The sequence below is a fragment of the Typopeltis vanoorti genome, chromosome 8, assembly GCF_054136105.1.
Source record: "Typopeltis vanoorti isolate ZY-2024b chromosome 8, IOZ_Tvanoo_1.0, whole genome shotgun sequence".
Taxonomy (NCBI): Eukaryota; Metazoa; Arthropoda; class Arachnida; order Uropygi; family Thelyphonidae; genus Typopeltis; species Typopeltis vanoorti.
The window spans coordinates 116,135,870-116,151,450 of record NC_143556.1 but is presented as its reverse complement, the minus strand read 5'-3'; the positions used below and the strand labels follow the sequence as shown (position 1 = coordinate 116,151,450).

The 15,581-nt window shown below is 35.8% G+C and overlaps 1 protein-coding gene across 2 annotated transcripts in view; it reads left to right on the top strand.

Moving 5' to 3' along the window:
- Nucleotides 1-15,581, top strand: part of Rassf (Ras association family member) — a 246,698-nt gene that overhangs the window by 109,838 nt on the left and 121,279 nt on the right. For both annotated transcript variants that reach the window (XM_090396283.1, XM_090396284.1), the window contains exon 4: nucleotides 5,316-5,391. In XM_090396283.1, the coding sequence (XP_090252409.1) occupies nucleotides 5,316-5,391 (76 nt within the window). The remainder of the gene's footprint in view (nucleotides 1-5,315; nucleotides 5,392-15,581) is intronic.

Genomic DNA, 15,581 nt, shown 5'->3' with positions numbered 1-15,581 from the left:
ACTGCACCACCAGTAATCTTTTCTTGGCATAGGACGCTGTAATGCGGTCAGTAGATCTCTCTTTCTAGCATAAATTCCTTCAATCAAGTTTTACATAAACAGTCATGGTTCTCAAGTATTTAAACTATGCTTTTAATGTCTTATTTGTTTCCTGCTCTCAGGTCCTCATTTATTTGGGAACAGTGCATTGTAAATTAAAAGATCAGGCGGCACTTTATTGTCATATAATCAAAACACATTTGTTTATAATAATACATTAATTAAACGATAGGGAGGTTACCTTAAGTGTTGCAAAACTAATTGGTTCAGTTAATAAAATTGATCAACACTTGATCGGTAAACTAAAAAATATTATTATTTACTAATTTATGATCAAGAAAATAACCTTCATGATACTTGTAGTTTAATTAACAATTTTTCATAAGTGTTTTATGTAATCTGGTAAAATATTAGAATGAATTGATAAATTGACTGCCAATATTGTACAAACAAAGAGACAGCCCAGACAGGATTAGAAATGTAGACCCAAGGCTATCACCAGGCATAGTCAGCGAGTTATGGGATTTTCCCGCAATGACTCAGCGATTTTGTAGGGGGGGGGGGGGTGAAGCAACCCCCTGGTAGAACATCCAGGGAACTCAATCTGAAGAAGTCCCAAGGTTGTGAAGGTAGAATAAAAAGGAGATGCTGCTCTTTCTTGACTCTCTGTTCCCGACTTGTTCCAGTGTCGTTTCGAAGAGGTCCCTGTATCCAGCCGTTCCAAGGATGGGGGAAGAACATCCAGCTAGCAGTAGTTCGACAATGATAGGAGATTTGTAATAGCGGTGTCGGCCTACTCGAGAAGTCCTATTGCGAAGTTCCTTAAGCGATCTCCGAGAATGGTGTATAGTCGTTGCCGTGGAATAGTGTAAAATTTGATATAGCTTAAAATTTTTACAAGCTTTACATCGATTTTTACAGAGGTCACATCTAAAAGGTTTATGATGAAAAAAAATAAACTTGTATAAAAGAATGTACATAATCCTAAGGAAAATATAACCTGCCCAAAAATTGTAGTAAACAAGCAATGGTTAAAGTTAGTAACAAAGGAAAATGCTGTGTCACTAGAAACCATATATCTTTGTTTTAACTAAGTGCTTTGAACACCTTTGTTTACATGCTCTGTATATGCCAACCATCAAGGTCGTTCTTAAAAGGGGTTGGTGCGAATCACACGAAGTTCTGGTGTCCGACTAATCGGATTTGTGTAGTACACCAGGAGAAGAAAGAACAGGTCAGCCTACACAGAAGATCAAGGAGTCAAGCCGAATTCTTCTGGGGCCTCAACCCTTTGTGGAAGGTCTGGGAGAAAGTGAAATAAAAAGGGACTGAGGAGAACATCGAGATCATTGGCAGTCGGAAATAAAGTGGACATGACTATACGGCTAGGGCATGTCAGATGTCGAAGAGAAAGGGATGCTGATTTGATCTATCTTAGATTGGGCTGTGGAAGATTACTGGAAGCTAATAATCGAGGAGCAGACTTCAGTGCCTGGAGGAGAATGCATTGCCTTCTGAACAAGACTGCATAAGTTCCACGTGTTGGACCCCCCCCCCCCCCCCCTCATGCGAAGCCCCGGAGATCAGCATTCCAAAGCCTGCCAAAAATCCTTCATGAGGCACAGGTGAAGCAAGACACTGCAGAGGGAAAATCTAAGACCTGAGACGGAAGAAAGTCCAGGACTCTAGTGAAAAATCCTTGAATAAGTGAGCGATCCATAAGACAGAGCATATGTGAGTTCATTCCAATTTTTTTCTGTTTCCGTTATGTAACATAGGAGAAATAGTTTAGATGGACTGATAAGAGATAAGGTATTAGAAATAAGCAGTGTCTATAAGAGTCCTTTGATTTGTTAATAATTGGTGTACAATTTGTGAGATAACTTGGTATAGCTAGCTAACCTCTTTGTGAGTAGACTAGAGTTTCAATAATTTGATTTAATAAGCAGAGAAGTAATTGGGTAATTGTATTGTAAAGTTATTTTAGTATTGAAAAGGGAAATTTTGTTTCTTTATGCTGAAAGTCTAACGGATAGGTTATTGGTTTGAATGTTACTCTTATTTTATGTTGTTTGAGGAGATTGGCGAGCTTGTTGGAGATGCCACTTACAAATGGAATTGCAATCGTTTTTATATATTGAATATTTTCTTGTTCTCTTTGTGGTGGTTCAGAGAAAAGGATTTTATTGACTAGTCTTCTTGGATATCCGTTCAAGTACAAATTGTTGGAAATAAATTTTAACTCATCTTGAAGAGTCTTGTTGTCCGTTGTGATGCGAATCACTCTTTTCTTTAACATGTGTACAATGCTGAGTTTATGTGAGATGTGGTGGGAGGAGTTGAAATGTAGGTAGCAACCTGTATTGGTTGGTTTTCTGTACACCGATAGATTTATACTGCCGTCAATTTGTTTTTTGATTAAGATGTCTAAAAACGGTAGTTGTTTTTCTCTTTCAAGTTCCAGAGTGAATTTAATAGAATGGAAGGCATTGATCTTTTTGAGAAAATCATATATGTCATCTTTGTTATTGTTCCATACGATGAAGATATCATCCACATATCTAAACCAAATTTTAGGTTTAGGTCTAGTCAATAAAATCCTTTTCTCTGAACCACCACAAAGAGAACAAGAAGATATTCAATATATAAAAACAATTGCAATTCCGTTTGTAAGTGGCATCTCCAACAAGTTCGCCAATCTCCTCAAACAACATAAAATAAGAGTAACATTTAAACCAATAGAATCTATTAGTAAACTACTAAGATCGCCAAAAGACAACCATCCTTTCTACAAATATGCTGGAGTTTATAATATTCCATGCTCATGTAGCTCTAGTTACATCGGACAGACTTCGAGAAGCCTCGAAATCAGGAAAAAGGAGCACGTTGGCTATGTCAAAAACAACAGACAGGACATTTCTGGCCTATCGTCTCATTCTCTACAACTAACTATGTCATCGAGTGGGACAAAAGCTGTTCCCCTTACATAGAGGAAGATTACCATTTAAGAATTTTCAAAGAGGCAGCCACATTCGCCCGTTCTACTGTCAACCTTAACAGAAATCAAGGCCAAATGCTCCCAGAGATATGGAAAACCCTAATCAGAACCTTAAAAACGGAAGAAATGAACTTTAATACAAACTACAGAAAGTTCCTCAGCAACAGCTAGCTGAATCTTATACACGCGATACGTGTTTCACTCACGTTCAATACTATTTTATTTGTAATTATTCTAGTCACTGTTTTACAGTTATTCTTGTTGGTTTGCAGTTACGCATAATTGTGAGATTGTTTAAACCTCTATGTAAGCCCTGAAGATGCCAACAGATAAGTGTGGCGAAACTAGTTGGTTCAGTTAATAAAATTGATCAACACTTGATCGGTAAACCAAAAAATATTATTTACTAAACTACAAGTATTTTGTATTAACATTCTTTCTATACAAGATTTTACAATGGTAAGGCAGCTGAAGAGAGTTTGTCCAATGACCAGAAATGGTTTCTTGATTTTAGGTGAATGTTAGTCGGATTTATTAGAGTAGTGCAGGAGAAGGAGCAGGTTGCTCGATTACCTTATTAAATTCTTTAATTGAGGCTTGTCTTTTCCGTATTTTGGTGGAGCAATGTTAGAAGGGGTGCTTCTCAGTGTCCTACTAATTGTGCAAAAGTGATTAGCAAGTAATGAGCAATACAAATCACAAGCATGAAGTGACCAGAATTGCACTATAAGAAGAAATTCATTTCCGACAAATTATGGAGACTACAACCGTGTTAGAATTGATTACTTTAATTTCCCAACATTTCAACATTCATATTAAGATCATCTTGAGTATACACACAAGCTATATTACATTTCAAAGAGACTACTGGCCTGACCTCTAGTGGAGGGAAAACAACTACATCAAAGCTGTATTCTATTTATAATATCAGAGAACAAATTCATATGGATAGTTTTATTACAGCAAAAGTGGTGTCCTAATTTAACATGAGTTGTCATATTAGAGTTAAGATTCTGGATTACATACAGTCCTATTTATAATTAACTCCTAGTTATATGGGTAGAATATGTGCCTTCCATATTCTTCGGATTTTTAGACCATCATTATTGTTAAGATTAGTTACCTGCCTAGATTCCTAAATACCTGTCATATCTCTTTGAATACATAACCTAGTGATGCTCTCTAACAGTAATCCATTCCATGTGTTCATCATATACCATGAAACTCACGGGCTTCTTACCTGTCCCCACCCTTCCCTTAGCTAGCTTTCAGGTATGACTACAACTTCTGCTTCCACCTGCCCTATGAGCTGGAAAATTTTTCTTTGTATCTCTACTGTGAGATCTCCATTACTAAGTTGTATGATTTTATCTTATCTTCTCTTGCCTGTTCTTTAACTATAAAAACCATGAATTTTTAATGGAACTTGTGCAGTTATAACATTTATTATACACACCTTCGCAAGAATATAGTAATTTTATTACTGCAATATTTCAACTAGGAACTAACTGGTCACCATCGGTGCATCAGCATAATCATAGGGTGAAGCTACAACAAAGAATGTTCATATTATTTACAGAGCTGAGCCATGCCATGTGTTTATTAGTGGGTGGTTACAATAAAATATTGTACTTGGCACACTGAAATTTAAAATTAAGTGATTTGAAATAAAATTTAATTACATAGTGAAATGACACACAATTAAATTAAATTAAATTTATAAAAAGAATAATTAAAATGGGAAGTGGGCACATTATTGTTTGCTATTTATGAGAATGAGAACTCTCCCAAATCTTGGCAATAGAGAGACAGTCATTCCAATTTAAATTTGGGCAGTGTAGAAGTGTTTCAGCACTTTAAATAACTGCTCAAACCTAAACCTGCACCAATGTAAAAGGCAAGTATTGGACCATGGGATATCGTGGTCATTTTTCACTCCATGCTGAGCAGTCTCTTACAATTAGCAGACAGGACAATCGTAATAAGTATTGAGCTGTTTTCTTCTCAGTGGATTTTATCTTAGTGCTGGGATACAATGACCACCTCAGAAATTAATTTCTTCATAAAATTTAAAAAATTTTTCAAATGCAATTTACTTTGTACTGACTTGCTTTTGTGTCCTTAGGATATATCATGTGAATTACTGCTTTGAATTTATTTTCTATGTCATTTCTTGATAGTACATCAAAATAGTATTACATGAATTCATAAATTTCTTAAATTGCATTTTAAGTTTTGTATGTTTAAGTACTATTTATAACTGATCTTGCTCTAACAGATCTCATTTGTCTGCGAAGTTAAGAATTTACAATCAGTGTTTTGAAGGAAAGAGTGGTACTGTACAGAGCAGAGAGGTAAGAGAAGCTGAATTATTTTTGTTTGTTTTGCTTTTTTTGATGTGTGTGGAGGGGGGTGTAAATGGCTTTTTGCTTTCACACTGCCCTAGATGAAAAATCATAATGATTTTTAGTAAGTTATGTGGATAATTTTTCCATTATCAAAATCTGTCAGATTTATGCCTTGAGATTCAATTTTTTCCAAGGGAAGGTATTTTAAGAATAATTGCCACCTGGGTGCAATTTTTGTCACTCCCATTTTGTTGTTACCACTTTTGTGATATGTATAAATTCAAAAGGGGGGGGGGGTACAGGAATACTATGATAATCCTACATGCTTATTACATGGACCTAGCCTCCAGAGTCAAAGGACTCATTGAGAGGGGACCCATTTTAGTCACACAAACCCAAATACTTATCTCTCTTTGAATACATTAACTGAAGTTGTACTTGCAACATGTAATGATTAGCCCATTGCATATGCTTGCCAGTTTCCATGAGTACCAGGACCTCATATTGCTTCCTAACCATGCACTAAATCAGTTTCTAGGGATAAGCTCAAGTTATTTCCCACCTGACATAAGCTTCAACCCAGGTAATCCTAGTGATCATATCTGTACACGGTAGTCATATACAATCTTATCAGAGCCTTGTAAAGTGGGAGAATAACTTCCTTTGTTTAAGAATAGGAATTGCTTTACAATTATGTATGAATATGAAATATATACAGAAATATTCACATAACAAAAATTTGTGTAGATAATCTGTTGGATGCAAGTGAGCCAAGTTGCTCTGCTGTGTGCCATATGGTAAATGTCTGATGCTTCGTGATCATAATCTTCAAAAAGAAAAAAAAGAAAAGAAAAGAAGTTTGCTTATGCATTACCAAAACAGTTTTTTTTTTTTTTTTGGGTCCTCCTCTGTGTCCATTAGTTGGCCTATAGAGAGCAAGAGCACTGAATGTAGGTGAAGGTGGATGTTTAAGTTGGTATCCCAACCATCTTAGTTGACTTTTCTGAATTGTTTCTATTAAGAGTTTTTTACTGGCTTTCTTCAAGAATCACAGTATTAGGAATGTGATCTTGCCATGTATATCCTAGTATTATTCGAAGACATGTTGTCCCATGGTTACTGATGATATTAATTGTTCACTGAGTAGTGATGTTCCATTTCTGGGTACCATATACTGTATAAATATGACTTAACTGGTGGATTGGTATATACAAAATACAAATAAAAATTTTAAAAAGCACCATCACAGCCAGTCATAAATGCCCTAATTAATTTAAAAAAGAAAAATAAATTGTGTGTAATAATAAAACAATTAGAAATTAATAGGGACTGATACAATATTTTCCATACTGAAGGCCATCAGATTTGTTCACATTTGGATAGCGTAAAAAGGTCTCATATCTCTCTTCATATTTAAACATTCCATAAGAAACCTACTTTTGTGTAGGAGCTTGGTTTTTCTTTCATTGAACTCTGTGCTTAGTAGAGATGGTATGTTCAGCTAAGTGAGGTTGCTCAGGTTCTTAGTAATGGATATAACATTTGTGCTCTTCACAGCAAACAACAGCAGATCTACCCAATTGTCTGAAGTAAGACAAACTGCATGAGCAAGGCATCTGGTAGGAAAGTTAAGTGAAGGAAGCTTGTCTTTAAATAAAGAAAGCAGGTCAAAATCTTTCTGATGATAGAAAACCACGATGTTGAGAAGCCTTAGAATGTTAGCAATATATTCAGATATTCCTTAACATAAGGGAAAGGAATCTAAGAGATTTCTTCCTGAGACATGGAGGTCAGAAGCCTAAAACTTATAAATGATTTAATGAAAAAGGATTCATTGAAACCATTTTTTACAGCTTTTTTGCAGAATTTTTTTACCATTTTTGACTGATGCACCATGCACTGTTAATTCCTCCTCAATTGTTTCTCATGCCAAGGCATTGCTTCATGCTGTTCATAGTTTATTATAATAAACTATGAAGCAGTAGTGCAGAATACATCAGTAATGTCTTGTTTCATTTTCAATTGATTCATTAGCAGGCATCCTAAACAGAAATACTGATACTTCTTTTGTAACTGTAATTAATTTATAATAATCACAGTTTCAGTTTTATTATCAAAAAATTATAAATTATTTTGACAGGATTTGACATTAAAAAAAAAGGTGCATAAGTGTTAACTTTATTTGGGGGGGGGGGGTACCCACCAATTAAATCTACAGATATATTTCAGGTAATTTATTTTCAAAACTATTCACAAGACATTCATTTCAAACATAAATCGCTTGGGGAGTATGCTCATACATTTTACTGTAAAATAGTAGTAAAGGTATTTAAAAAATGCCTAAATTAAAATACTAGTAGTAAATGTATTTTCTAGATGTGCAGTAATTTCTTTTTTATACTTCAAGAAAATATTAAATAATGATAAGAAAAATATGTAGCATTTTCATTGATTGTTTCAAAATGAAATATTATTTACAATGTTCTTTGTTTTATCAAAATAAGGTGCACATGATTGTTTTTGTGCTATTTTTGCTGACGCGAACTGTAGCAGATTGCAACCTTTGACTTCCTAATTCTGAGACTATGCTGAGATCTTCTCCCACTTATCCAGCTTTGATCCTTAAGCACCTGTATATCCTTCCTGGAGGGATTATTGTTGACCTTACTAAAACAACAAATATCCATGCAAAAAAAAAAAAAAAAAAATCCATGCTCGATGTCCTCAATAATTTTATGGACATCATATATATATATACTATGTGCACTTAGAATTTATACTTCTTATATGCAGTGTATAATACTATACATAAGATCCCTGCTGTTTTCATCAGGGAACCAGGGCAAACAGTCCAAAGTCAGTTACTGGAATATCAGAAGAACTGAAGGTAGAAACCATCAACATAAGGGAGTATTAAGGGAAAGGAAATTGAACTTGCAGAAGAACTAGAAATGTACCTCATGGGTATAATTGGTGGTACTGACAAAATATAACATAACACCCTATAATAAATGTAGTGTTATATTCAAGCAATAGTGATCAAGAAAAGGAAAGAGTAGCAATAGCATTCAACACCAAACACAAAGACAGACTTCTTAATTGGAAGGTAGTTTCAATTAGTTTTGTGGACACACATCAAAATACGGAAATGGACAATGAAACTTATTGGTTTCGATGGTCGCACAGAAGATTCTCTTAAGGAAGAAGTGGAGGAATTTTTCAAATCATTAGAGCAGGCAGCTGGCATGAAATGGAAAAAGTGGTCCTTTCTGGAGATCTAAACAGCAGAGTAGGAAATGAATCTCACCAGCTATATGGAAAAGTTTGGGGTAATTTTGGAGAAAAAAACAAGGCTAATAATAATGGTAAGTACCTGCTGGATTGCTGCTCAGGATATGAGCTAGTCTTTAGTAAAGATGCCCACAACTTCACATGGAGAGAAGATACAAGAAATAAGAAAGCTTCATTAACTATGTTACTGTTGACAGTAATATCTTCCTGCTGGATAAGGACACATACAGAGGTTTTGAAATTGGAAGTGATCATCACTTAGTTTTAAGTAGGATAATAATGAATATCAGATTGAAAAGAACAATATATAAAAAAAGTTTTTAAGGTTGCACAGCTTTTACAGGTAAACTGTTGACTCAGATATACAAATATTCAAGAAAAATAAAACAGTTTGAAAACAAGAACCAAACCTTGGAGTCTCCATGGCAAACTGTGATGTAAACATTGATTGATCCAGCTAGGATCAATCAATGTTTAGATAAGAAAGCTTAACGATAATTTCTAGCAAGAAGTCAGCAGATGTCCTTAAAGAACATAGGAAAAAATGTAAAAATTATGTGTAAAAATAGCTAAGCAAAACTCATGGGTATAGAAAATAGATAACCAGGAAGGTGGTAAAACGTTCTGGAGGTTATTCAGAATGATGAAAAATGGAAGAAAGAGTGCTATAAAATGGAATAAAAATGATATGACATGATATTCTAAATGACTAGAGTAATTATTTTGAAAGACTGTTAAAAGCAATGACAGAACAGTAATAGAAAATATGCAAGAGGAATGCAAACAGGAGTATATATGAATACTTAAGATATAAAAAGTTATTAAAATACAGGAATACATTGTGTGTCATGCAGTAGTGATATCTGAGGAGGATATAAAAAATAAAGTAGTTCCTAAATTCACAACCGGGTGGTGATGTATAATGTAAAAAATGTAGATGGAGTAATTTTTCTGCATATGTAAGAAGGAGAAAAGTGACACAAGCATAAATAACACATTTTCATTCACTTCCATTTTGCATTCATGGGCTGTACTGTTCAATGTGCTGCTATTCCCAGTATGCCACAAACTGCATCCTTTGCACAGTGTGTTCAGTGGCAGAACGCAGCTGGTTAGGACTGATGTGGTGCACATGCTGTGTTATGCTGTCTTTCAGCACTAGCAAGTTATCAGGATGATCCTGACAAACCCATTCTTTGAGAAATCCCCATAGCCAGAAGCCACTGGGGTCATATCAGGTGAATGAGGTAGCCATCACAGAAGCCATAGTGATCAGCCATCAATGGCTAATCACTATGACTTCTGTGAAATGTTCTTGAAGAACCTCCTATATGGATCAACCAATGCTTTGAGGGACCCATCTTGCATGAAAATGACTGAATCCATGCACAAGTGTTGCTGTAGCTGTGGCACAACAAAATTATTTTATCATATCACAATACCTCTTAGCAGTAACTGAGCAGGTCACAGGACCCAACTGGTGAATGTCCATGAAGTATGGTCCAGTGATAAACAAAGCTGCAAACCCACACCAGACAGTAACTTTCGATGAATGCAAAGGAATTTGTTGGATTGCATGTGGGTTTTGCATAGCCCATACCCAACAGTTGTGGGTATTCACAGCTCTGTTCAGGTGAAAGTCAGTCTCATAACCCCACAAAATCATCCAACTCCACTCCAGCAAGGAATGTTAAAGCGAATATCAGTTGACTTTCAAGGTCCTGCGGGCACAATTCCTGTGTCAAGGTTAATGGTTAGAAATGCAGAATCTTTTGTAGAATTTTCCAGACAGTTTTGTAAATCACATCCATGTATCTTGATACATCATGTGCACTGCAGGAACCAATGCTGTTATTCATAGCCTGCTCCACAACAGCAGTAACAACTTCATTCACTTGTTATGAACTGACTGGTTTGCAACCTGTGCCAGGTCTAACTTCCAGTGATCCCATTTCTTCAAAATGAGTAATCATTTTGAAAAAATCATTTTTGAAGAATTCAAAATCATTCATCACAGTACACATTAAGATAGTGATTGTGGACCTTGTCGACATTTGTTCAGGTGACTAATCTTCTCCTAATGTGCTTAGCTTCATGAGCAAAGCACATTAGGAGAAGGTTAGTGTCAGCATAGCTTCATGAGCAAAAGCACATTAAATTCCATGCTGTTATACCCTGATAAGTTAAGAATGTTAAAATTCCACTTATCATGGTTTAACGAGCAAAGAAGTAAAAACCCTGTAAATTAAATAAGTTTAACATGCTTGTTTCTAAGTAAGTATCGTTGTAAACCTTAGAAAATATTGAATACATTGATTTAAGAAGAAAGAAAATATTAATTAGTTCAAGAAGAATTTTATAATGTAAAGAAAAAAAAAGGAAATTAGATAAATATGTATAAAGGAAAGTTGCCTGAGACAAAGTATAAATTAAGAGAGTTATGGATTTGTGTTGATATTAAATCAGATGTAAGGATATTTTGTAAAAGAAACACTAGAATGTATTCTGTGTGAAAGGATGGTTCAAGGACACGCTGACGATTGCCCTCGGCGGTCACGTGGAGTGAACAAGCAGGAAGAGAACGGACGTCATGAGGTCATGTGACATAAGAAATCGAGGTGCGGGTGAACAGCGGAGTTTTTGTTTTTTTACTGATAGGGTGAACATAAAAGGGTTAGGCCCCCCCACCGTCTCTCTCTCTTGGTCTTTTGTTGTGTGGAGTTCTCAGGTTTCCTCGAGTAGTGAAAGTTTAGCCTGGTTGTGGTTCGGGGATAGCTGAACGATATATCTAGACTAGGATGATGTTACAGCGGGTAACCCGGTCCTAGATTCCCGGAAAGTAGCAGCAGACCATGCCATTGAAGGGTTAGCAGAAGCATGCATCCCGAAATCTAAGCCTGGTAATTACTATAATGTCTTGACCTGAGGTAGATTGAAGGAAACAAAGAAATGTCCTAATGAAACAGAAGATAGACTAAAGCAGATGCAGATGGATAGAGGTACCATCGAGTGGAGATAAGTAAAGTTTTGTTATTTATATGAATGTGTATTGATATGTTAATATACTAACAAAGCTTAGTCCTTCACTAAGCTTTGTTAGTGAAGGACTCAAATCTCAAATACATTATAGGTCAGGACTGTAGTGCATGTGTTTTATAGAAAGTCATGAGTGAACGGTTAATAACTGAATCTGAATCTTTGTATGTTGAAGAATGATTAATGTTACCAGTTGTTAGTATAGAAATTAAATAATGGAATTTAGTAGTAATCTAGATGATATAGAATTATTAACTTTTGTGTGAATTACTTGAGGAAAAATGTGTTCAGAGATCATATCTGATGAAGTCAAGCTAATTAATTGATTTAGATTAGAATGTGTCTTATTTAGAGTGATGATTGTTCTTGTATGTTAAACTGTAATTTTAGAAACAAATAAACCTTGCTTGATTTTAACTAAATATATGAGTTTGTGTATAGAATTTGATGCACCACTTGTGAAACTCATTACGGATCTGAGCAGGAGTTTAATTGAATAAAGTTGAGGACACGATTGCAACTCTAGGTTACATGAGTATATCTTCTAACTTACTTCTTGATTGAGTTATTATTTTTAATCTAATAATTCTAAGTGGCACAGTCTAAAAATATAAATTTCTTAGGATTTTAAGAGAGGTAAGGTTTGAGGACTCTGCCACATTGAATTTTGGCTCTACCCTGGGGCTATTTCTTTGTGTGATAGAGATACCACGTGACCCATGTAGAAAAGACTTCACTTTTAGCGGCTTGATATAGAGATTCAAGAAATAATATTGAAAGTGGACACAACAATGCATTCGGCGTTTACATCACCCATGGCGGTGAGTTTTGGAACTTTTTTTTCTCTCAGATATCGCTTCCGTTTCAGCATTTGGATCACTAGATGGCACTCCACAAGACCTTAAGCATGAATACTTTAAATTTGATCACCCTGTATAAAAGTTTTGCAACAGCTACAAGCTTAATCTAGAATGCCTGGTCAGAAGGTCAAATTCCAGATGATTAGAGTAGAGCTCTCATAGTTTTCATCTATAAAAAAGAATAAAACAGTGTGAAAATTACAGAGGAATTTCTCTATTTAATGTTACATATAAGATTTGTGCACACATATTTGAAAAGAGGTTAAGAAAAATTGTGACAGAGAAACTTGGAGAAGTAGTTGGGTTTAGGCCAAATAGAGGTTGCAAGATCAGATTTTTGCTTTGCGATAAATTATTAAGAGATCCTGAGAATATAACAAGTATCTGTACTTAAGTTTTGTGGATCTGAAAATACATATGAAAAGCTTTTCTCTAACACCTTGTCCAGAGAAAAGCTTTTCGAAAGCTACAGTTATATGGTATGGTGCAAAAAAAAAAAAAAGTACTGAATTTCTGCACACCCTTCAGTACACGTGCTCTGAGATATGCTGTTTGACTATGCACATTAATGGAAGAGCATGTGTAGAGTCTGTGCCATTACATTTAGCTGTAGCAATGGTGTTGACGTTGGAAGAAAAGACCTTTATTGTTGAGCATTATTTTTGTTCATACGGAGTTGGTAGAGCAAATGAACCAAGCCTACAACATGTTTGTGAACAGTTTGTTCATCATTTCTATAAGCGTGCCCCAATCAGTAGTGTATCATTGCCTTAATCGAGAGGCTGGAATGGTCTGCTGCAATGCAATGGGCATTCGTGAAGACCATGAACTTTTAACACAAATGAGAATCACAAGTGTATCCATGCCGTCTCTGAAACACAGTCAACACTAGACAGCTGTAAAACTTGGAATACCGAGACTGTCACTACAAAGAATTCTTAAGGAGCTGGGTGCCTTTTCGTACATCATTCAGGTGGTCAGTATAACGGCAAAGGATTACTCTCTCTCTCTCTCTATATATATATATATATGTGTGTGTGTGTGTGTTCACTGGGCATCTACAGATGCTGTATGGTCACTCCAATGCTCGGTGATGTGCCACCAGGCCTCGCGATGTAATCCTGTTGTTTGCTTTTCTGGCAGCCTCCACTCTGAAGATCAGTCATTCCACACACACCATCCATCCATCTCACTGATGGTCTACCCCGAGAAGTCCCCCTTCCATCCTTTCTATGTGTCCAAAATATTTTAACTTTCTTCTGTCAATATCCTTGAGGAGCCTTAAAGCTCTACTGATTTTTTCTAACACCCATTCATTTGTATGCCCATTCTAACACCCATTCATTTTCGGTATATGATATCCTCAACAGCCTTCTGTAACAAAACATCTCAAAAGCCATTTCTTATCTGACTTCTTTAGGTTCCAAGTCTCACATCCATAAGTCACTGTTAGAAAAACAACTGCATCCAAAATCCTCAACTTTGTTCCCATGGTGTAGATTCATCCTTCCAGATTTTAGACAGGTCTCTGACTGTTGTTTTAGGCATTCTTAACCTTTTTTTGACGTCTTCTGAACAGCAATTCTTCACATTAATAATGGATCCCAGGTACTCAAACTTGCTGACTTCCTCAATTCTTTCTCCATTAAGATACTCTTGTACTCTTGAGAGAAGCTCTTGTTTCTTAATAGCTTCTCTGTTTGTATTTCCTCTGAGAACCATAATCTTTAATTATGTGGAGGTTTCTGTGCTTAAGAAGTTCAGTCGAATTATTCCGGTTTTGTGACCACATTTTTATTTAAAAAAAAATGACTGTTTTTTAAAACTAAACAAGTACTAAATAACAAACCTGACAGTTTCGTTAGTCGTCAGACTAACATCTTCAGGGGTAAAGAGAACTAACAGTTTAATGCACAAACTATAAGAAATTACAAAAAAACAAGTTCATTTGTTGGTATTATGAACATCAAAAAAGTTCGTTAAAAAAATGAATAACAGATCTAATGCATGTTAGCTGGAAATAATGCTATTTGATGTCGCATTCTTTGGTTCACTTTCAATCTGTCTGAGGTCTGAACTGGGTAAATTTTTAATAAACACTGATCAACCTTGATTTAAAATCAAACCCTGATCTTGTTAACTTTGTAAAGAATTAGTCCTAGTTCTTCCATGTCATTACAGAGGAGTACTATATCATCAGCATACCTCAGATTACTGATCAATCTACCTCCTATCCTGATTCCTGTCCTGAGCTAAGCCAATGCTTCACGCATGATGTCCTCCGCATATATACTAAACAAGCGAGGAGAAATGGTGGAAATGCTGTGCGTGCATACTGGCCAATGTCTATGAAGATCTATCCTTCCTCCATAATGTCTGCTTCTCAGATGAAGCACATTTCCATCTAAGCAGTCATGTAAACAGATGAACCTAGAGGTTTCTTGGTTTCTTGAAACCTGAATTTGTCAGGTCTCGAGAAAGGTCACTGCATGGTGTGCAGTTCCCGGTCATGGCATAATCAGATCCCACTTCATTGAAGAGGGTGATGTAACTGTGACCTTGAATATCAAATGTTACATCGAAAATGTGCTGGTTCCATTCACCAAGAATTTACATGGGATGTGTCGTGCAAAAAACATTTCATGCACAGGTATCCCAACATGACGGAGCAACTTATCACACATCATGTGGTTTTAGAGCCCATTTATCAGAACACTTCCCCAGGAGGCTCATATCAAAGTTCCTGTACTTTTCACTTTCTGATCTCACATTGCTTGATACCTTCATTTGGGGTATGTTCAAGGAATAAGTATTCCACCATTACCTGCCTTCAGATCAACTAAGAGATAAAATTACATAATATGCCCAACAGATGTCCCAACCCATGTTCTCCAAATGACAGAGAACCTTTGCATGCGTTTCAAAACCTGTTTTGTCAAAGTGCCCATTAAGAACACATAATCTACCATCATTGAATGCTTTGAGACCAAGATTCCACTGACAGTTATG